At 37.9% G+C, this 24,183-nt stretch overlaps 2 protein-coding genes across 3 annotated transcripts; one reads left to right on the plus strand and one right to left on the minus strand.

Annotated features, from left to right (window-relative positions):
- The first annotated feature begins 46 nt into the window (after positions 1-46).
- LOC127439944 (coiled-coil domain-containing protein 117-like) lies at positions 47-10,046 on the plus strand. Of its 2 annotated transcripts, none has more exons than XM_051696249.1 (6): positions 47-182; positions 1,258-1,470; positions 1,606-1,653; positions 6,997-7,266; positions 7,585-7,728; positions 8,441-10,046. In XM_051696249.1, exons 2-6 carry the CDS (start codon positions 1,325-1,327, stop codon positions 8,697-8,699), a joined length of 867 nt encoding a protein of 288 aa, XP_051552209.1. In that variant the 5' UTR covers positions 47-182; positions 1,258-1,324; the 3' UTR covers positions 8,700-10,046. The 2 variants fall into 2 exon arrangements, with proteins under 2 accessions (XP_051552209.1, XP_051552208.1); XM_051696248.1 differs by having other exon boundaries at positions 48-182; positions 1,603-1,653.
- Positions 10,047-20,153: 10,107 nt separating this feature from the next.
- Positions 20,154-23,348, minus strand: LOC127439763 (epidermal growth factor receptor substrate 15-like 1). The gene is made up of 5 exons (XM_051695988.1): positions 23,340-23,348; positions 22,633-22,710; positions 21,985-22,101; positions 21,635-21,760; positions 20,154-20,312 (listed from the first exon to the last, which is right to left on the minus strand). The coding sequence occupies exons 1-5, from the start codon at positions 23,346-23,348 to the stop codon at positions 20,154-20,156; spliced, it is 489 nt and encodes a 162-aa protein (XP_051551948.1).
- Positions 23,349-24,183: the final 835 nt, after the last annotated feature.

Below are 24,183 nucleotides of genomic sequence, written 5' to 3' on the forward strand. Positions count from 1 at the left end.
CACTTCCGGGTAAAGAACTACAAAACCTATAAACTACAAGTCCCATGGGTCCTCGCTCATACACTTTTCCAGAAAAGCGTCGTAAAATTCAGAACCAGGCAACTTCTCACGTCAACTGTCTTTAGACGTTTGTAACACATTGCAAGCAAAACTTACATTCAGCTTTTGTGAATGCGTTAAAGGTAAGTGTTTATCTTCATAATAGAAGAACTGACGAGGTGTTGTTTTTATGTTTTGGGGCGTGTGACTAGAGCATGTTTGAAGCTGCAGCCAGCGAACAAGTCAACTTATTCTTACCCAGGTTGCAACCAAATGCCGTAGTTGAAATATTTTAGGTCAGTGCAGGTAAAGCTGAGAGAAAAGTTGGCTTGTCCAGAGCATAATAAACTTGCATTTAAGTATCATGGCCTACGGTGTGAGATTATGCATACATTTACAGCATTACATATAGTAAACACCTGCAGTGTTCACTAGCAGAAGACAGTTTGTCCTGTTAAAACCATAAAACCCTATCCAATAATTATTCAACTAGGTCAGCGATATATTTGTTAGCTAGTGAGCATGCAGACAGCTAAATAAAAAATTAAGCTAGTTACAAAAAAAGTTGAAAAGGCATAAGTTTTGTGTTCTCTTTTGCTACCCATTTCCTTGTTCCTTTAAAGGTGCACTCAGTATTTTTTTTTTTCCTCATTAAAAAAGTTATACTCCTAAAGAAATTAAGTGTAATTTTGAAATCTATGTATAAAATCATGAGCACTCTGATTAGATGAAGACTCCTTTCATATCAGTAACCTAGGGACTGCAGATGAAAATTAGCCAATTTGGCTAAATCTGGCACATTTTATATTTCTTTTGTATTATTAATGTGTATTGTCCCTGATTAAATAAATAAATAAAATAAAAAATAAAATGGGGGGCTGCCATGTTGAGATCACACAACCAGCCAAATACTACTCGCTTTATCTCAGTATCTATGCTGTTATTGGACACTTTCACTCATTGATTAAATTAATCATGGCTGACTGTCAATAGTGAATTTCTACAATGGCATTGGTAGCTGAAAACTATTGTATTTGAATGATGCTGCATCCACACTTCTAGGTGTCAGTGCAAGTCCGAGACGACAAATTCATTAAATTACTGAGTGCACCTTTAATTAATCTCTTGTTGAAGATGAGTATGTGCAAATCCAGTATCATGTAGAACTGCTGCAGAACCTGTTCTGACTATTTATTTATTAATTGTTCCATCTCAAAGATTGTTTCTTCCACCCACAATGCTCCACTAAAGACCCTGATGTCTTCAGCTCACCTTTGGCTGGAAGATGATGCAGAGCCACAGGTCAGGAAGCAGCGAACTGGAGTTCATCATGTACTCTCCTCGTGTGCATTTTAGTAACCCTGATTTGGGCACAATTAATGGGCCAAAAAGAGACTCCCATCAACTGACTTGTGGATCTAAGCCAAATGCGTGAGTATTACACGTGAATGCCTTTTGTGCGGTCCTTGTTTATGCAAACAAATGAACACAAGTGCCTCGTAGATTATCATAACTCAACATGACAAATGGTTTCATCTTGTTTGTCTTGAATTCAAAACTTAGAAGCTGGGAGAGAAGATGTATGAGGAAGCAGAGGAGAAGGACAAATGATGAGTGAGTACATTTTTCACAGATGGATCTCGCTGATGTTGATGGAACAGATGATGGATTTGCCATTATGCTGCCATTATGTATGGGTGTGTGATAAGACCAAAATCTTATATCACAATATGAGCAGTTTTATATCACAGAAACAATATTGAAATCACGGTAACAGAACAAAAATCATTATTTTTGCTGGAAATGAAATGAAAAATAACTTATACAGGATATCAAATAACCATGTGATTGTTTTACAAGATAATCCAGGGAATTCGGTTCTTTACAAATGAAAGTTAATTCATCACATTTGATTTTCTCTTTTTTTATTTGTAACGTAATGGACTCAAACCAAAAGATATGATAATTAATAACAAATGAATTGTCTTTTTACAATCCCAATTTTGAAAAGGTTGGGACAGTATGGAAAATGCTAATAAAACAAAAAGGAGTGATTTGTAAATTCTGTTCACCCTGTGCTATATTGGAAACACCCCAACAACACATTATTTGATGTTTTAAATTGTGAATTTATTTGTTAAAAAAAAAAAAAAAAAAAAAAAGATTATTGCAACACGCCTCAAAGTTGACAGTCGAGTGTTTACCACTGTGTAACATCACCATTTCTTCTAATAACACTTATTAAGCATTTGGACACTGAAGACACAAGTTTAAGTTTAGCAAGCTGATTTTTCCTCTATTCATCCATTATGCAGGTCTTCAGCTGCACAATTGTACGGGGTCTTCATTGCTGTATTTTGATTAAACATTCATTGCAGCCTTTATGTAGACGACATTTGTATTTGCTACGGAGGCAAATTCATGAACAGTTTTGAACGGAAAATCCAGCTGACAATTAATAGGGTCCAGGCCTGGTCTGTGTCCAACGTGTTTAAGTTCTTGAAGAGTAAAACAGTCTGTATGCATTTTTGCCAGTTACGCTCTCTCCATCATGACCCAGAGCTATTTATGGACGGTGATCCTATCAAAGTTGTCAAGGAGACCAAATTCCTTGGAATAACCTTTGACAATAAATTGTCTTTTATTCCTCACATAAAGATTTTAAAAGATAAATGTTTTAAAGCAATGGATATTTTAAGGGTTTTAGCAAAGTCTAAGTGAGGAACAGAGACCTCCTAAACCTTTACAGAATGCTGATCAGATCACATTTGGACTATGGAAGCATAGTGTATGGCTCAGCCAGGAAATCGTATATCTGACTTTTGGACACAGTTCACCATCAAGGCATACATCTGGCACTGGGGGCCTTCAGAACATCACCAATTCAAAGTTTATATGTAGAGGCTAATGAACTTTCTCTAGAGAACAGACGTCTCAAATTAACCCTGCAATACTCAACAAAGAAAATCCAGCATATCATGCAGTCTTCTCAGCCCAGTATTCACATCTGTATGAGAGAAAACCGAGGCATATCCAACCTCCTGGTCTATGGATTAAATCCCGTCTAGAAAACATAAAATTTGACTTTGATCTCAATAAACCAAATATAATCCTGGACTTAAAAAAAAAAAAAAAAAAATCTGAAACCCATCTCAATGAATACCTTCAACAACTCTTGAATATCAAAGAGAGGTTTCCATCACACACACCTATATATACAGACAGATCAAAGTCTGGAGATCATGTGTCAGCTGCATATGTGATCAGTCACCAAAAATGTGGAATAAGGATCCCCAATCAGAGCTCAATTTTTACAGCAGAGGCCAACGCTATTATTCTAGCACTGGATCACATCAAGACCACACGACAGAGAAATTTCTTAATAATAACAAATTCAAAGTCATGTCTTCAAGTGCTTACATCATTCAAAAATGACCACCCAGCCCTTATAGAGATTCTAACCAAATTGTCAGCTCTGTAGGCACAGAATTTTAATATTTACTTTTGCTGGGTAATAGGCCATTGTGGAATCCTAGGAAATGAATAAGCAGACTCTGCTGCTAAAGAAGCACTTTCGGGGCCTGGGTAGCTCAGTGGTAAAATACGCTGGCTACCACCCCTGGAGTTCGCTAGCTCGCTAGTTCGAATCCCAGGGCCTGCTGAGTGACTCCAGCCAGGTCTCCTAAGCAACCAAATTGGCCCTGTTGCTAGGGAGGGTAGAGTCACATGGGGTAAACTCCTCGTGGTCGCTATAATGTGGTTCGTTCTCGATGGGGCGCGTGGTGAGTTGAGCGTGGTTGCTGCGGTGGATGGTGTGAAGCCTCCACACGTGCTATGTCTTCGTGGCAACACGCTCAACAAGCCACGTGATAAGATGCATGGGTTGATGGTCTCAGACGCGGAGGCAACTGGGATTCATCCTCCACCACCCGGACTGAAGCAACTGGGATTCATCCTCCGCCACCCGGACTGAGGCGAATCACTACGTGACCACGAGGACTTAAAAGCACATTGGGAATTGGGCATTCCAAATTGGGAGAAAAAGGGGAAAAAGAAAAAAAGAAAAAAAAGAGGAAGCACTTTCTACAGATCTTAAAAAATGCTCCATACCACCCTCGGATCTGAAACCTACCTCTTACATCAACAAATGGCAAACAGAATGGGATCAATGCATTACAAACAAATTGCATGAAATCAACCCTGTAGTGGGCAAAAGATGTTTCTTTAATTTCAGTAATTGCTGGGGTCAGATCATTTACACCCGTTGCCGAATAGGACATTCCAGACTCCCACAAGTTTTTAATATCAGATGAAGATCCATCATTATGCACCGCATGTCAGAATCCACAATCTTTGAAGCGTATTTTATTGGATTGTGCTGGATTTATTTCTTTTAGGAATTTATTTTACTCAGCAAACACTTTAAGAGATTTTTAACAAAGTCAACCTTAAGTCAGTTTTAGAGTTCTTACTGAAAATACATTTTAAAAACCTTATAGGTTTTTAATTACTCTACCTTTTAACATATTTTTACTTGTTTTTCACCATGAAAATAGCCATGGAAGCTGGGATGGCATAAAATCACTAACAACTAACTAACTAACATTGCCTTATTTTCACTTCATTATGCGCCACACATTCTCAATTGGAGACAGGTCAGGACTGCAGGCAGGCCAATCTAGCACCCACACTCTCTGCTGACGGAGCCATACACTTGTAATCCAGGCAGTGTGTGGTTTGAAGTTGTCCTGCTGGAAAATGCAGGTACGTCCCTGGAAAAGACGGCATCTGGATGGCAGTATATGTTGTTTCAAAATTTTTACATATCTTTCTGCATTAATGGTGCCCTCACAGATGTGCGAGTTCCCACGCCATGGGCACTGACACACCCGTAGCCCATACAGACACTGGCTTTTGGACTGATGCTGATAACAGCTTAGATGGTCCTTTTCCTCTTTTGCCCGGAGAACAAGATGGCTGTTTTTCCAAAAACTATTTGGAATGTGGACTCGTTGGACCATAAAACATGATTCCACTGTTCTACTTTCCATCTCAGATGATAAACTGAACCCAGAGACGTCGGCTGTGCTTTTGGACAGTGTTGATGTATGGCTTCTGCTTTGCATAATAAAGCCTTAACTTGCATTTGTGGATGCAGTGGCGAGTGATGTTGACTGACAAAGGTTTACCGAAGTATTCCCAAGCCGTGTCATGATATCCCTTAAAGATGAATGACAGTTTTTAAGATGGTAATGTTTAAAGGAATCAGAGAACACACGCATTCAGAAGTGGTTTTCAGGTAGGACAACGCCAAACCACATACTTCCCGGATAAAAAGTGCATGGCTGCGTAAGCAGAGTCTCCAATTGAGAATGTGTTGCACATTATGAAGTGTAAAACACTGCAATGAAGGCCCTGTTCAGTTGCGCAGCTGAAGACCTGCATAATGGATGAATGGGGGAAAATTCCACTAGCTTGTGTCTTAAGTGCCAAAACGCTTAAGTGTTATGAGAAGAAATGCTGATGTTACACAGTGGTAAACCCTTGACTGTCCCAACTTTTTTGGAACATTTTGCAATCACCTGATTTATATATACTGTGTATATACACCGATCAGCCACAACATTAAAACCACCTGCCTAATATTGTGTAGGTCCCCCTTGTGCGGCAGCCTGCATCTCAGAATAGCATTGCTCAGAATAGAGATGCTATTCTTCTCACCACAATTGTACAGAGCGGTTATATGAGTTACCATAGACTTTGTCTGTTCGAAACAGTCTGGCCATTCTCTGTTGACCTCTCTCATCAACAAGGCATTTCCATCCGCAGAACTGCCCCTCACTGGATGTTTTTTGTTATTGGCACCGTTCTAAGTAAACACTAGAGACTGTTGTGCGTGAAAATCCCAGGAGATCAGCAGTTACAGAAATACTCAAACCAGCTTGTCTGGCACCAACAATCATGCCACAGTCGAAATCACTGAAATCAAATTTTTTCCCCAGTCTGATAGTTAATGTGAACATTAACTGAAGCTCCTGACCCGTATCTGAATGATTTTATGCGCTGCCACACAATTGGCTGATTAGATAATCGCGTGGATGATTGTTGACTCTGATGTAAATATCCTACTGTCCACAACTCTTTCTGTCCTTGTTAGAGCCAGTTTTCTTTTGTCTTTGAAGACTATAGTGTACACCTTTGTATGAAATCTTCAGTTTTTTGTCAATTTCAAGCATTGTATAGCCTTCATTCCTCAAAACAATGATTGACTGATGAGTTTCTAGAGAAAGCTGTTTCTTTTTTTGCCACTTTTGACCTAATATTGACCTTAAGACATGCCAGTCTATTACATACTGTGGCAACTCAAAAACAAACACAAAGACAATGTTAAGCTTCATTCAATGAACCAAACAGCTTTCAACTGTGTTTGATATAATGGCAAGTGATTTTCTAGTACAATATTAGCAATTTAGCATGATTACTCAAGGATCAGGTGTTGGAGTGATGGCTGCTGGAAATGGGGTCTGTCTAGGTTTGATCAAATGACTTTTTTCAAATAGTGATGGTGCAGTTTTTTACATAATTAATGTCCTGACTATACTTTGATCAGTTGAATGCCACTTTGGTGAATTAAAGTACCAATTTCTTTCCAAAACAGCAAAATCTGGACATTATTTCAAACTTTTGGCTGCCAGTGTATATAAATATTCATTTCACAAAAACATCAAATGATGTGTTGTTATAGTGCTTTCAACAGCTACTTCATATTATATAACACCGGAATTAAAAACAAAACACTCAAAACAGTAAAACTAAATGGTAACAGATATCAGTTCTAAATAATGATTGGAGTCACATTCTAAGCCGTTGTAAAACCAAAACTGATATACGTATATATACCATTATTTTGCTCAGCACTGTGTTACAGTGTATTTTGCATGCCCTCTTTCCCTTTAGAACCTTTAGTCCCAAAAGACGAAAGCTGATGGGAGACGACGGAGTAGAAATAGCTGAGTATCCAAGTCCGAAAGTGAGCCACAGATGGACTGTGAACTGCACCACCCCTTCCCCTTTTTCTGATACCAGCCGGGTTCAGTCACAGACTGAACCCAGGACAGAGGAGATGGGTCTGCCCTTCACTGCCTCTCCCTCTCCAATACTCAGAGTTCACACAGAGGTGTCAGGCATGGAGGTAGCTCAGAGGAGACTGCAGGAGATAGAAGAGAGGTGAGAATGACTAGAAGAGGCCATTTTAATTTGATTTTGAACTGTATACATGTGCTCTTTTTCTTTATCTCTGCTTGTTTATGCAGATTCATTGTTCTTAAATTTTATGTGAGGAACTGCTTTACATTTGTTAGAATTTTTGTAAAAACAAATCTACAGTATATGTAATTAATACGCGCAATGCTGTAGAATCATTATGTATGCTGTTATTTCGTTCTCACAACCAAAGGGTTTTTTGGATGTATATAATGGTAGATTGGTATAAGATAGAATGGTAGATTTTTATGGACAACCTTCTGATACTGAGGTGTGTGTCAGGATAACTTTGGAAGATGATGGCGAAGAGGAGCTGGATGTGGAACCAGCTTCACGCAGGCCAGTGCTGGTGATGTCTGACAGCCTAAGGGAGGGGTTACAGCGTGGGATTGGTGACATTCTACCACATACAGTGGCACAGTCAATGTGGGTATATTTTACTGCTTTTTTACTACAATACTACACAAAATTACACAGTTTGCCACAATCAATGTCAAACATCATAAAGAAGACCAATGTCACAGCAGTTGTCAGTCTAATGTTTGTTTAAAGACAACATGAAATGAATGTGAAACATTCCCAATAGACCTTATTCAAATCTTTGATTTTTAACGGGAATGACAATGAGGCTGTGAACGATAGACAAACAGTCTCTTCAATGGGCTGAACTGCAGTTTAAAGTGTTTTTGGATGGTTCTGCAGACAAAACATTGAAAAAACATCTTTACAAGAACATTCAGTAGACAAAAAACTCCAGACAACATGAGTTGTGGAAAATCAGATGGGATCTAGGAGCTTTATACAGCTTTATACTGTGTGTGCCATTGAAGAGACTGTATGTCTATCCCTCACAGCCTAGTTTTCATTGACATCAAAAGCCAAAGATGGCGCTACTGTGAATTAGGTCTACGCATTTCACTTTTGAGTGAAACAGAACTTTTAGGAATCTAGCACTTAGAGCCCGTTGTAAAGAGTTGCCTGGATTTGTTCCTGGCAGGCGGCAGATGCCATAAACCCACCCCCATCCGTAATCCTAACCATATGAAGCTTGTAAGGCATACTAGCCTGCCTGTAATAACCTCAGGCACCTTTCTCCCATTGCAGTTCTTAGAACACCCTTCTTCCCTTATTTCTGCAGGAGCCGCTCTTGTATGGAACTGGTAGTATGGCGCCCTCCAGAGGACCCTCTCACCCAGAGGCTAAAAGACTCCCTACAAAGACAGCAGCGTAAGCAGCTGTCAGTGAGCAGACAGACTCTCACTCCTATACCATCTATCAGCAGCCCCCTCAGCCCCACATCCCTACCCCAGTTCACAGCAACCAATGTGCAAACTTTCAGCCCCTTGTTCAGCAGCCCTGCAGTTCTCAATTGTGGAGAGGAAGACATGGAGTTATAGAGGGAAATCTTTCAAAGATCTGACTCTTTGTATTCCGTGTACGGAATAAGCTTTGAACTAATTCAGACTGCTCAGACATTAAAGGAATAGTTCACCCAAAAATGAAAATTTGCTAATAATTTACTCACTCTCAGGCCATACAAGATGTATCTGAGTTTCTTTCTTCATCAAACAGAATTTAAGACTTTTAGGATTTAATTTCAGGCCTCCTCCTCTAAACTATGCAAGTGAGTGTACTAAAGTTTTTTGACGGTCCAAAATGCATATTTAGGGTGCATCAAAATAATCCACACGACTCCAGTCGACAAATAATATTCGGATTATATGATTAAACGATTTATTATTTTGTGAAACAAAACAATACTTATATACTTTTTAACTACAAATGTTCACTTCCATACATCTCTGTGACGTGCACTCATGAGAGGGATGACGTAAGCTCGTTGGTAAGGTCACGCGTCACGTGGAGGAGGCAGGAAGTGCGACATTGTTTACAATAGAAACTTGCACGGAGCACAGACCAAGCGCCGTTCACAACAAAACATTCCAAAACAATATAAAATAAAAATTAATTTCCTAATAATAATAATAATAATAATAATAAAAACAATTTAAACAATGACGCGCTTCCTGACTCCTCCACGTGACCTTACCAATGAGCTTACGTCATCCCTCTCATGAGCGCACGTCACAGATGTACGGAAGTGAACATTTGTAGTTAAAAAGTATATAAGTATTGTTTTGTTTCTCAAAATAATCGATCGTGTGTGTTCAGAAGAACTTTATTTGTCGACTGGTGTCGTGTGGATTATTTTGATGCACCCTAAATATGCATTTTGGACCGTCAAAAAATGGGAGGACATTCACTTGCATTGGAGGAGGAGGAGACCTGAAATGAAATCCTAAAAATCTTAAATTCTGTTTTGATGAAAGAAACTCCGATACATCTTGGATGGCATGAGGGTGAGTAAATTATCAGCAAATTTTCATTTTTGGGTGAACCATTCCTTTAAGCTTTGCGCAAGTATCCGATTAGATTTATTTGTGCCATGTTTTTTTTTTTAACCTGCTCTTTGGCTGTTGGCGAACACTTTCTTTGTTGCTGGGACCATACTTGCACTAGTAAAAATGAGAAATATCATATGTGAACATTAATTTTTGATGTTTATTCCTGTGGTACATTGGTCAAATGTGCTGTCACAGTTTTATAGTCATTGCATAGCTTAAAGTCTTCTGTTTGCTGTTAATAGTACTTATCCTATATGAACTCATTACTGGTTAATATTGCAAGAAACTTCTGTTTTGTCTTTACACAGTTGTACATCCAATAAAATCTTATTCCCCCTAGTTTCGTCATCACCGTCTCTAGCTGGTCATCCTGGCCCAACTTGCTTCAATAGTGGCAAAAGCATGACTTTCATTTTATATGCATAAAACACACTGTAAGCACTTCATTTAGTTACATATTTTATATTAACTAATAATCATTACTTTCTGCATTAATTTGATTGGTATATTAAATGATTTCCCTTATTACAGTCGTTGGTTACACACATTCCTGTAAGATGGGAAATGTGTACACACCCACATACATTAGTTTCATCTCGTTTCTAGCACTAATTAATGCACATGTATCCTCTGCCTCTTTCAGGCAGGTACCAGACAATGCCTGGCTCTGTTCTAATTAAAACATTAAAGCATCCCTTTAGTATCAATACACACATTTTTTCTGGATCATTTACAGAAAGGGTCATTAACAGAAAGGCTGTAATTCTCCATAGAGAAGTCAAGCTGTATTTTCCCATTGAGTTGCACTTTGATTATTAAACTGAGTAAATGATAATTAGATCAGTAAATGAATGATTAAATATTGAATAACATTCATAATGCAGTTATTCATAGTACATTGATTACACATTTTCATTTTTATCTCATTGTATATTGCATACATATTCAATTATCAAAAATGGATTAACTGAATGATTAATAAAAATATTCCATATAAGATAGTGTTATGTGGTCTTGTACTGGGCATAATTTGGCAACTGCCCTAATAATTTCATTTTAGCTGTCTGGATATTCCTATAATCTATAACAGGTGTCAAATGCGTTTTAGAATTGGAAAAAAGTCACCTTATGTGGTTGAATGTTTTTAATTTTTATTTCATTATTGTTAAACTTTGGTGTACCTATGCAGAACATATACACAACACATGCTCTTCTGGAGCTAATAAAGTCTAGAATCAACTTTAAACTGCTTCAATAACACTTTTTAGGGTGAAACAAAAGGAGCACATTAAAAAATTTAATTCACCACAGGAATTATATTAGTCAGGCATAACCATAAGTTAATCCCCCTAGAAATATATATAGCTCAAATAATAAACAGCTTATTATTGAATAATTTATGTAGGTGCATTAAAGGGTTAGGTCACCCAAAAATGAAAATTCTCTGATCATTTACTCACCCTCATACCATCCCAGATGTGCATGACTTTCTTTCATCTGCTGAACTCAAATTAAGCATTTTAGAAGAATATTTCAGCTCTGTAGGTCCACACAATGCAAGTGAATGGGTGCCAAAAATTTTAAGCTCCAATATCCACATAAGGGCAACATAAAAATACTTCAGACGACTGTGGTGGTTAAATCCATATCTTCTGAAGTGATATGATAGGTGTAGGTAAGAAACAGATCAATATATAAGATCCAATTAGCAAAGGTGGGAAATTTGTATAAAAGCCAGGCACCACTAGAAGGAGAGGAACAAGATGGACAGATCATGTTTGGAGCACAAGTGAAACATGGTTGTTTCTGAGCACTGCTTGAGTGCCACAGACTCCACTGTTTTAGGGAGGGGAGTGCATGCTGCTTTTAGTACCCAACAGTTTTATCCTGCAGACTGTTTTTTAAAATTATCTTGGTTTTACTTTGCTTAAACAAGGTTTTATTTTGCACCTCTACAATAAAGAACATTTTTGGAACAATACTGCTGCTTCAAACAGTGTGATTACCCTTGTGATCGTTTTGGTCCCTGTCAGAGCTGTATTTACAGCAGTTGATCAATGATTTCATTCAATAATAAAATCATCATACAAAGCCATCGTATGTCTTTAGAAGACTTTGAATAAGATGCACAAGTCTCATGGACTACTTTTATTACACTTTTGGGTGCTTTAACAAGCTTTGAAGTGAGTCAGTATCACTGCTATTGTATTGAGCGAACAGTATTGAGTAACTGATGACAGAATTATTTATTTATTTTGGTAAACTATTCTTTTAAGACATTACTTCGCTGGTCCCCACAATGTAGGTGATTTCAGGTTGTTCCATCTTTACAATGTTGGCAAAACCTGACCCACACACACATGGTCTAAGGACTGTTGGAATGTCTTCCTGATGTCATGATTTGAGTAAGATTTGAGTTGAGTATCACCCTGCTTTTTCTGCATGTCTTTGTACTGTCCTTTGAGGCTTGCATTGTCATTCCTCAGTGATTGGCTCTCCACTTTCAACTGCTTCTCCCGTTCTGCACATTTAGATTGTTCAAAACATCCTGCATTCTGAAAAAGGAACATCTGAACATTAATTCTTAAGATAAGGTTAACCTATCAATAGTCTATGACTAATAATAATTAAAGGGATAGTTCACCTAAAAATGAAAATTCTCTAATCATTGTTTTCAAACACAAAGCCAAAAAAAAAAAAAAAAAAGAAAGAAAAAAAAATGAATAATTTTTGGGAATTACATTCCAAACAAAAATTTTAATATGTCATATTTTTGTTATATAGCTGTTGGGTGAAGTTAACAAGTGGGGTGAACACCAAATGTTTTCATATTTTTTACTGGGGTTAGTTGCCACATGTTTCATTTGTAATTTTATTTTATTTTTTTCAATTTATTCATTTAAACAATAGTTTGAAATGTTGATGTTGCCTTTTACATTTTTTTTATTTCACAAGTTTTGTGTTTCATAATTGTTTTGCAGTTTACTTAAAAAAAAAAAAAAAAAAAAAAAAAAAAAAACTTAAAAAAAGCTATTTAAAGGCTGGTTCCATTGTGACAACTTTCCCTATATTGTGTAAAGATCAGCATGTATTCAATGAACTGTATCTTTTTTCCCTCTGAAATAAGGATGGAAATGTTCAATAGCTTTTCTTAGCCAAGACTGTAAAGGGATATTTCACCCAAAAAAAAAAAAAAAATTCTCTCATCATTTACTCACCCGCATGCTATCCCAGATGTGACTTTACATCTCCTGCTGAACACAAATGAAAATCTTTAGAAGAATATCTCAGCTCTGTAGGTCTGTACAATGCAAGTGAATGATGGCCAGAACTTTGAAGGTCCAAAAAGCACATAAAGGCAGCATAAAAGTAATCTATATGACTCCAGTGGTTAAATCCAGATCTTCAGAAGAGATATGACAGGTGTGGGTGAGAAACAAATCAATATGTATCAATATCAAGATTTTTACTATAAATATCTATTTTCACATTGTTCTTCTTTTGTTTTTGACGATTCCCATTTTGTTTTTTTGTTTTTTTTGTTTTTTTGTATATCGCCACCTACTGGGCAGGGAGGAGAATTTATAATAAAAAAGGACTAAAATATCGATCTGTTACTCACCCACACTTATCATATTACTTGTGAAGACATGGATGAAATCAATGGGGTCATATAGATTACTTTTATGCTGCCTTTATGTCCTTTTTGGAGCCTACATCATTGTATGGACCTACAGAGTTGAGATATTCTTCTAAAAATCTTTGCTTGTGTTCAGCAGAAGAAATAAAGTCACATGTAAAGTCAGTGGTGTAACTTGGATCTTATGGCACCCAGTGCAAAGAACCTGTCATGCCCTCTCCTTGGGGAGCCTGGGTCATTTATATTTATGCATTTGGCAGATGCTTTTATCCAAAGCAACTTACAGTGCCCTTATTACAGGGACAATTCCCCTGGAGCAACCTGGAGTTAAGTGTCTTGTTCAAGGACACAATGGTGGTGGCTGTGGGGATTGAACCAACAACCTTTTGCTTACCAGTTCAGTGCTTAGTCCACTACGCCACCACCACTCCATACTCACTTACATTTATCATAATCCATTTTTAAGGTTCCTTTTGGATGACTGTTGCGGGCCCCCTCTTACCCCGGGCCCTAGGGTGGCTGCCCTCCCTGTAGTTACATCCACTGATGTATATATATATAGAAATGTATATCAGTGAAGCCACTGCGCCGCCATATTGCCATGCCCAAACATTCCAATATCCCTATTGACGTTCCAATATCCCTATAAATATTTTCACTTGTTTTGACTATAAAAGCTCTGCCAGTACAGTAAGACAAAATACACACATTAAAAATACATTCTCTGATAAACCTAAATATCTTATGCAGTGTTGTTTCTAAAACAAGATAAATCAAATTGATCTTGTTTTAAGGATTTTTAGATATTTTCACAGGAAAACAATACAACAATTATTATCAAGAAGACAATTTTTGCCCTAATATCAAAGGTCTTACTAGAAAAAAGAAATTATGATCCAACGTGAATTTTCTTGATAAAAAAATATGATCGTGCCTGGTAACGTGCATGTAAAATGGATAAAAATAGCATTTAAGCTTAGCGTAAAGCTGACAATTTACACAAGGTTTATTCCTATTTCTTCTGCTCCAAACTTACTTCAAACTTACTTCAAACTTACTTCTCTGTCTGTTCGTATGAATGTAACACATCTTTAGAAAGTGTTTCACCGCTGTTCAAATGCACTTTGGATCGCATCATTTATATGTATAAATGTTTTCCATCTGAAAGGACTAAATATGAAATGAAACAAATGACAATAAAATGCAAAGTAATCTCTTCAGTAATCAAAATACTTTTTGAATGTAACTGTATTCTAATTACCAATTATTTAAATTGTAACTGTAGTGGAATACAGTTACTTATATTTTGTATTCTAAATACGTAATCCCATTACATGTATTCCGTTACTCCCCAACCTTGTAAATATACATATTTACAAGTTATAAGGGATAATTCTTTTTCTGTCTCTCTTTCTTTGCAATCTCTCTGTTTTCTCAAGCATGACTGGATTAGTGTGTGCCATCAGATTAAAAGTACAGACATCAGTTTCAAAGAGGCTTAACCTGTTATGACATCTCCTCTTTTTATACCAGGACACTGTTAAATTCTCTTGCTCCCTAAAACAGCCTTTTAATGATCTGTAACAATACAAATCTATTCATGGGGCTCGGCACAAAATTAATTATAAGAGTGGGCTCCAGCCCCTATCCAGCTTGTAGAGTCAGCAGTGTAAAGACATGTTTAGTGGCCCCACTTGTCACAATGCCCGGGACAACGTTTTCTGTTGTACCCTCCAGACGATGACTCTGTTTCAGAGAATATCAGTGCTCTGGGACTATTTAGTATTTTCCTGGTACCATCTGGAAGACATTGTGGATTGACAGTCTACTAGATTAGCAGTCACATTGTCTGGGGCTTATGTATTTGGTAATCACCTTAGTAATTAGATTGGCTTAAAGTGTAGTAGAATCACTGATCAGGACATTTGTACCTTCGCCTGACTGATCGAAAAGTATTCTGAACAGATCACAAATCCATCACCTTGAAAATTCCATAAACTGATGAAGGGAGGAAAGAAACTGTAAGTTTTTGGTACAGATTAAGACTGTCCAGTGGCTAATACTGTATGTGTGTCTAAATGTGTTTATGTGTGTACATCTGTGTATGTTTTAATAATGTTTTAAGCTTTAGTAAAGCCTTAGTAATGGGACTAGAGAATGTTAAAATGGCCTTTAGATGTTTATAGAAGAGAAGTGTAAGAAAACAAGTAGAAGAGGGAGCCAAACTGGCTTTACCAATTTATATTTTTGTCTTTTAGGAGCTTCAATACAAGGAACTTGTATTTTTGTATCAGTCATCCTTTTCTCATTCTTTTCTGAGCATTAGAATGATCTAAAGCTCAGGAGAAGCACATTTGAATCACAGGCAAAACTGAATCACAAAAGCAACACAGAAGGTGGATAAAACAGAAAAGAGCATGACACAACAACAGGAGAAGGTGACTGCAGAGAAGTTGGAGCCTCTGATGAGGGGTATGGAGGTCCTGTTGACGGAGGTGGAGCATCTGCGGGGGCACTGTGGCCATAGCAGCCTGGAGTTGAGACGCCACATCGAGGAGCTCCGCCTGGAGAACAGAACACTGACCGAGAAATACAACGTCCTTGCCCAGGAGCTTCAGGATGCCTTGGAGATCATTGAGGACCTTCAGGACACCAAATACGCCTTGGATGCCAAAGAGAGGCAATCTGAAAAACTCAGCCGACAGCTCTGATTAAACTGCAGATGTTCAGCAATTTCATTGGAGAATAATGATCAGTCTGAGAGGTGCAGTAGGGACAGAAAGCTCACAGGAGTCAAGGAACAGTCAAGGAGAATTCAGCAATTAACCTTCTGTACAGTGTTGAGTGTACAGGATGGTATCAAGAATTAGGGTGAATATAGGTAATTTAATCAGAAAGGCACACTTTCTGATGAATTTTCATTGTTTAGATGCAGCTAACAATGTAGTGGCTAAAAATGCAAACCTTTTAACAATTATTTTGATTTCAGTTACTCTCAATTTGTCATGGCGCAAGCCGCAAGGTCATGTTCACTAGCTACTGCGCTACAACTCCAACATATTTTGCTACAATAAAAGTCTCTTGTAATCATGTAATCATTATTAAGATGTTTCTTCTAGTGAAACACTGGAAGGTTAGACAACAAAGATTAAATAAAGTTCATGCATGCATGCAAAAAAACAAAACTAAAAAAAAAACAATTCTGTATAACTACTTGTTTCTCAAGTAGGCTTTTTAGGTAGCCTATTATATAAAAATATTTAGAGTTTGTTTGACGAGATCTTTAGCCCGCTTCATTATTCATTATCAGAGATTGGAGGGTTTTTTTATTTATTTATTTTATTTTTAATTTATTCTTGTTTTAAAATAAAATCCATTTGGCTGTATAATTATTTTCTTGTGACATTTTATTTATGCAGAAAAAAAACCAAAGTCATGAACTTGCACTGATTTTAGCAGCGCCAATCAATAACAATGATGAGTGCTTCTAAAAAAATTATGCATTATAAAACGTGCTGCAAAGTATACAATACAAGTGTAACAGGGTTAAATGACAGGTTGTAAACTCTGGTCATTAGTTCCACAAAGGAGGTAATTAAAATATTATTTTCTTGTCTTTTTCCTATTAAAGTAATGGACAAATTCTAGGATAAGAGAGTTTAAAGGAATATTCCGGGTTCAATACAAGTTAAGCATTTGTGGCATAATGTTGATTACAAAAATGTATTTCAACTCAAAAAAAAGCAAAAAAAGAGGTTACAGTGAGGAACTTACAATGGAAGTGGCTGGAGACAATGAAAGTGAGCAGAATTAAAACACAGAAATGTGAAACTCATAATTTTATAAAAGCACTTACATTAATTCTTCTGTTAAAATTCATGCATTATTTGAGATGTAAAGTTGTTTAAATTGTCATTTCTACAGTCATTTTAGGGTTTGTTGACATAACATCGTCATGGTAACAAAGTTGTAAAATTGGCTATAACTTTAAACAGAAAATGTTTGTAAGTGATTTTATCACACTAAAATCATGTTTACATGCATATTCTTTATGTCTTGTGACTATACTTTTGAAACAGTGAGTATTTTAATGTTCAAAAATTTGCCCTCATTCACTTCCATTGTATAAGTGCCTCACTGTAACCCAAATTTGTGCTTTTATTAAAGAAAAGGAGGGACGAGTTTTTGGAAGGAAATTGGTACTTTAATTCACTAAAGTGGCATTCAACTGATCACAAAGTCTAGTCAGGACATTACTGATATAAAAAACAGCACCATCACTATTTGAACAAAGTCATTTTTGATCAAATCTAGACAGGCCCCATTTCCAGCAGCCATCACTCCAACACCTTATCCTTGAGTAATCATGCTGCAATGAGACAGAACAGCAGGAAAGTGTACTTGTTTATAAGTTTACTTGACAGAAAGAGAGCACATGGAAGAACATATCCCTCAAAGAACAGTGCTTCCTGAGTTAATTGCAAAAATCTAAAAGGGCATTTTTGGTACAGACACTTTCACACCTTTTGCAAGATGTTCTTTATTTCATTAAATGCTCTAATTTAAAGTATGCTTTCTGTTCATATTCATTAATTGAACAGTCATTCACCCCAGTCAGATGTCTCATCTTATTCTCCAGTCTCTCCAGTCTCTTCTGCTGTTCTGCTCTGGGTTTCAGGGCCCTTCTGTTTTATACAGTAAAGGTTAAGATGGAAAATCACAACTCAACAGGATTAAAGTAACAATTATTGTTGTGCAACCTTGCTAAAAAGACCATCTTAGACCAGCATGAATGTACATGCTGGTTCAGGCTGGTTTTTGATGGTCAATGCTGGTCTAACAGCATGCATCACCTCTCCAGCTCTGCGGTGAGCTCCAACTCAAATTTGTTCTTGTTCAACTCAAAAAAGTCTTGCAGTGTTTTTTTCTTTACAGTGTGCCATGTTATTCAGCACCTGCCTGAGCTCATCATCTTTAGCTTGCAGCTGCCTGCGCAGACGTGTAAACAGTCCATCTGTATCATCATCACACAAGTGCAACTGGGCTCTGGATAGGCGGCTAATTTCCTCAACGTGTTCCTTAAGATTACACACAAAATCCTTGAACAGATACATCCATAAATCACAATATACACTATATTGCCAAAAGTATTCGCTCATCTGCCTTTAGACGCATATGAACTTAAGTGACATCCCATTCTTAATCCATAGGGTTTAATATGACGTCGGCCCACCCTTTGCAGCTATAACAGCTTCAGCTCTTCTGGGAAGGCTTTCCACAAGGTTTAGGAGTGTGTTTATGGGAATTTTTGACCATTCTTCCAGAAGCGCATTTGTGAGGTCAGACACTGATGTTGGACGAGAAGGCCTGGCTTGCAGTCTTCGCTCTAATTCATCCCAAAGGTGCTCTATCGGGTTGAGGTCAGGACTCTGTGCAGGCCAGTCAAGTTCTTCCACACCAAACTCGCTCATCCATGTCTTTATGGACCTTGCTTTGTGCACTGGTGCGCAGTCATGTTGGAAGAGGAAGGGGCCATCCCCAAACTGTTCCCACAAAGTTGGGAGCATGGAATTGTCCAAAATCTCTTGGTATGCTGAAGCATTCAGAGTTCCTTTCACTGGAACTATGGGGCCAAGCCCAGCTCCTGAAAAACAACCCCACACCATAATCCCCCCTCCACCAAACTTCACAGCTGGCACAATGTAGTCAGACAAGTACCGTTCTCCTGGCAACCACCAAACCCAGACTCGTCCATCAGATTGCCAGATGGAGAAGCGTGATTCGTCACTCCAGAGAACGCGTCTCCACTGCTCTAGAGTCCAGTGGCGGCGTGCTTTACACCACTGCATCCGACACTTTGCATTGCACTTGGTGATGTATGGCTTGGATGCAGCTGCTCGGCCATGGAAACCCATTCCATGAAGCTCTCTACGCACTGTTCTTGAGCTAATCTGAAGGCCACATGAACTTTGGAGGTCTGTAGCGATTGACTCTGCAGAAAGTTGGCGACCTCTGCGCACTATGCGCCTCAGCATCCGCTGACCCAACTCTGTCATTTTACGTGGCCTACCACTTCGTGGCTGAGTTGCTGTCATTCCCAATCGCTTCCACTTTGTTATAATACCACTGACAGTTGACTGTGGAATATTTAGTAGCGAGGAAATTTCACGACTGGACTTGTTGCACAGGTGGCATCCTATCACAGTACCATGCTGGAATTCACTGAGCTCCTGAGAGCAGCCCATTCTTTCACAAATGTTTGTAGAAGCAGTCTGCATGCCTAGGTGCTTCATTTTATACACCTGTGGCCATGGAAGTGATTGGAACACCTGAATTCAATTATTTGGATGGGTGAGCGAATACTTTTGGCAATATAGTGTAGATCTCAAGAAATGTTTTCATAATTAAATATATTGATTGGTAAAAAAATTGTGATATCTTCTCCTATAATGGTCAAAGACAGGAAACACAGATACAGAGAAAGTCTTACTTTTGTGGGTTTCTTTTAGTGCTGCCAGTGCTTGTTCCTTGTCCTCTATTAGCTGCTCTTTCTGAAGATACTCTTTCTAAGGTACTTCAAATAATTCCATGGTACTACCAATGGTACCATATCTTAAATAACATGGAAGTACCATGGTATTTTTTTTGAACTTTTCTATTCTATTATATTACATTTATTTTATAAATATTTTACCAAAACACTATTGTACATTATTGTACAGAATGGCATACACCCACTAGGAAGCCATGGAAGAAGCTTCTACAAACTAAGCCTTGTATAAGAAGGAAAATAATTATAATTATAATTACAGCTGTAAGCTGTGTTCCTCTCGAAGTGAGCAGAGCTCCAGATGAAGGGCTTTCTTTTCCTCCTCCATCACCTGCAGAAGAAGCTCTCTCTGGGCAAAGATTTGCTCCAGTGCTCCAAACCGGTTCGCCTGCTGCTTTTGCTCTTCTTCTGAAGACTGCACATACATTATACAAATAGTGAACAGTAATGGTGGAGTGAGAGACCATTAAAGCGATAGTTCACCCAAAAATGAAAATTCTGTTATCATTTACTTACCCCAAGATGTAAATGACTTTCATTCTTCTGTTGAACACAAATTAAGATTTTTAGAAGAATATTTCAGCTCTGTAGGTCCATACAATGCAAGTGAATGGTGACCAGAACTCTAAAGGTTCAAATATAACATAAAGGCATCATAAAAGTAATCCATACGACTCCAGAGGTTTAATCCATATCTTCTGAAGCAATCCATTCGGTTTTGGGTGAGAACAGACCAAAATGTAACTCCTTTTTCACTATAAATCTTGACAGCAGTCTCCTTGGTGATCGTGATTTTAAGCTTGATTACACTACTGTGGTGATGTGGGCATGGCCGAGTGATGTCTGTGGAGAGCGAGGCCGGGAGAGGAAGAACGGTAAGGATTGACACCTGTGGGAAATCACCTCTAACAGCTGTTTTGTGTTGCAGTGAGAGCTGGAGAGGGATAAAAGGGCAATCCAAACCAATGGAGGAGAGAGAAAGAGACACATGCAGCAGAGTCTTGTCACTGTGACAGGTTTCTTGCTACTTTGTGAATGAAGAAGCGGGAGCCGGGTAAACGATCCACGTAAGCTTTTTATTGCACACACTTTTTAGTCTAATACACTCTGTTTGCTTTTCAGCAACACACACACAAGACTCTGCTGCGTGCGTCTCTCTCTCTCTCTCTCTCTCTCCCTCCGGCGGTTTGGATTGACTTTTATCCCTCTACAGGTCTCATTGCAACACAAAACAGCTGTTAGAGGTGATTTCCCACAGGTGTCAATCCTTACCGTTCTTCCTCTCCCGGCCTCGCTCTCCACAGGTGTCGCACGGCCACATCCACATCACCACAATGTCCTATAGCGCTATTGAATTCTCTTTGCGTGCATCAAGCACTAGGAAGTGTAATCAAGGTTGAAATGATCGTGTCAAGAGACTGCAATGGCAAGATTTCCAGTGAATGTGGAGTTATATTTTGGTCTGTTCTCACCCATAACCAACTGGATCACTTCAGAAGACATTGATTAAACCACTGACGTCTTTATGTGATATTTGGACCTTCAGAATTCTGGCATCCATTCACTTTCATTGTGAGGACCTACAAAGCTGAGATATTCTTCTTATAATCTTCATTTGTGTTCTACAGAAGAAAAAAAGTCATACAGATCTGGGATAGCATGAGATTGAGTAAATGATAAGAGGCTTTTAATTTTGGGGTGAACTATTCCTTTAAGAAGAAACAGCTGAGGATCTACCTCTTTTATTTGTTCTCTTTCTCTGATTGTATCAACCAACTGCTCCTCCAGGTCACTGCATTTCTGTCGGAGAGCCCTACAGTTCTCTTCTCTCTGCTCCAATGCCTGATTCACCTCATCCAGCCTCTGAGGTGAGAAAAAGAGATAAATGTGTATACGGAAGAGGGAAGAATAGAGAAAGAGAAATATATAGACATTTATTGCAGACCTTTTACTAATTCTCTCATTTTACCTCTTGTAAAACAAGGTATTGTTTATTGACATATACTTGGACTCTTTGAGTCTGCATTTAGTGCAGTGTACTAAAGTTCCAGGTCTATAGCATACTATAGTATGTATCAATAATTTACCTCCTTCATAGATTCCATTGTGTATCTGAAACGTTCTGAGAACAGTTCAGATTTGGCATTATCCAGCATCCTGTCCATCTCGTCCCTCTCCAGATCAGACACACTGTGGCTTATATACTGACGGCATAAAGGTATTAAAATACAATGAATTTAAAACACTATATCCACAAATATTAATTCAGCAAAACCAATGACTTTGAAAATAGATGCATATATTTAAGTGATTTCATATTACATTGACAAATGTGTTTTTATGATCATATCAGTATACTAATATAATGTACATACAGTATATTAGCATCATATATAAAGTATATATATATATATATATATATATATATATATATATATATATAAAGGTATAATGATTTGCCAAAGTATGCTAAATCAATGCAAGTGGTAGTCATAGAAATAGAATCTAAGAACAAAAGTATCAAGCCATTGCTATTAGGGATGATAATTAATAATCAATGATCGATCATTCGTTGTTAATAATTTGATCGATTAAGCTAACTGATCATTAATTAATCAATTTAAGCACAAATGCATTCAGTAATTATGCCAGCAGATACAAAAGGCTGTCTATATTAACGTTTCTGTGATTAGGACATACTTGATGTTCTGGGCCTGTGCTCTGCTGTCCCTCACATTGAGCTGTAGAGAGTGCTGCTCTCTCTTAGCCTGATCCATTTCCTCTCTCAGCTTCTCCAGAGAGTAAACTGCAGCCTGAGGAAATCACACCACTCTCAAAATGATGATTAACATTTTTAAGGAATGAAAAGAGGGAATTATTGTGGCATCATGGAGGTGCATGTGACACTTTAAGTGGTATTCATATTGTTTTTTGTTGCTGTAGTGACAGCATAAGCTCTTTGAGTTGTTCCTTGTCTATGATGATCTTATCCTGAGGTCTCTCTGCACTCTGAAAAAAAAAAAAAAAAAAAAATGGCAAATCTGACAAAAGCGACAAAACATTGTTATGCATGCTGAAAACAACAGGATACTGTAGTCTATATGTTGTATTGGATGCTGGTCTCCAGCACTGGATGCTTGTTGTGCTGGTGTCCCCAGAAACACTTTTTTTGTCAACCATCTTCATCATAAAGACCATGCTGGCTGGCCATCTTCACCACCTTAGTTTGTATGGTGAATAACATGGCTATGTGAGTCTACAGTTCTAGCTAGTCCAACACAAACCAACCTGGATCAGCATGTAAATGAATGCTGGTCTAAACTGGTCTTTTCAGCAGGAATTATCAACAACATTTTCATACAGTACATTTCAGGTAACAATGGTGTAACACATGATAATGGATTACAGTAAGTGTACTGATACTGAGCTATCAGTTACTTACAGAACGCATCGGATTTAACTCTTCACTGAGGTCTCTCACAGCATGGGAGTTTTTCCTTCTCCTCCGCTTTCCCTTTCTGCCAGATAGGTGTCTCCTGCTTCTGGAGTAAAGTGTTGACAAGGCACCTTCACCACTCTTCTCATCAATGGCTCCCTCATCGTCAGAGCTAAAACACATATGCACATGGTCAGGTCTATTCAATATATAAATAGTATTTTTAACAACAGTGTGAAGGTGCACTCCCCCAAGGTTTTTTCCCCATTAAAAAAACTTTTACTTGAAACATACAGTATGTATAAAATCATAACCACTCACATGAGATGAGGACTCTAGTCTTGTCAGTAATCTTATAAAAGCTGTTTTATTCTACATGGGGGAGGGGCGCCCTCATGGGGGCTGCCATTTTAGAATCACATGACCAGCTGAAGACTACTCGCTTAATCTCAGTAACCAACTTTTTATTGTATATTTTCACTCTTGGATTAAATTAATCATGGCTGATTGTGAATACTGAATTTTTACAATGGCATCTGTAGCTGAAATCTATTGATTTTCAATTATGCTGCATCCACACTACTAGGTGTCACTGTAAGTCCATGATGATACGAGCAAAAAGTTACTGAGTGCACATTTAAACAATAAATATTATCTCATTCTATAATATTTTGATTAACTGGAATTCAAATGAGCCTAATTTTGTATCTTAAAACACTGAGAAGTACATGATGGATTGAATGCTGTTTTTGATGAGTTGTCCTGTACAGAATTCATTTTTTCTGTTCAGATGAAATACTATAATGGCACACACATATACAGACACATATTCACCAGTTCAATTTGGTTA

This window comes from Myxocyprinus asiaticus, chromosome 4 (assembly GCF_019703515.2).
Source record: "Myxocyprinus asiaticus isolate MX2 ecotype Aquarium Trade chromosome 4, UBuf_Myxa_2, whole genome shotgun sequence".
Taxonomy (NCBI): Eukaryota; Metazoa; Chordata; class Actinopteri; order Cypriniformes; family Catostomidae; genus Myxocyprinus; species Myxocyprinus asiaticus.

Bases quoted from the DNA above. Each gene is read 5' to 3' on its own strand.
- LOC127439944 (XM_051696248.1), top strand. From the start codon at position 1,325: ATGATGCAGAGCCACAGGTCAGGAAGCAGCGAACTGGAGTTCATCATG. The intron at 1,471-1,602 runs GTGAGTATTACA...TTCAAAACTTAG, and splicing joins TGTGGATCTAAGCCAAATGC to AAGCTGGGAGAGAAGATGTA. The intron at 1,654-6,996 runs GTGAGTACATTT...CTTTCCCTTTAG, and splicing joins AGGAGAAGGACAAATGATGA to AACCTTTAGTCCCAAAAGAC.
- LOC127439763 (XM_051695988.1), bottom strand. The intron at 22,102-22,632 runs GTGAGGGACAGC...TTATGCCGTCAG, and splicing joins AGCACTCTCTACAGCTCAAT to TATATAAGCCACAGTGTGTC. The intron at 21,761-21,984 runs GTAAATTATTGA...TTCTCACCTCAG, and splicing joins CAATGGAATCTATGAAGGAG to AGGCTGGATGAGGTGAATCA.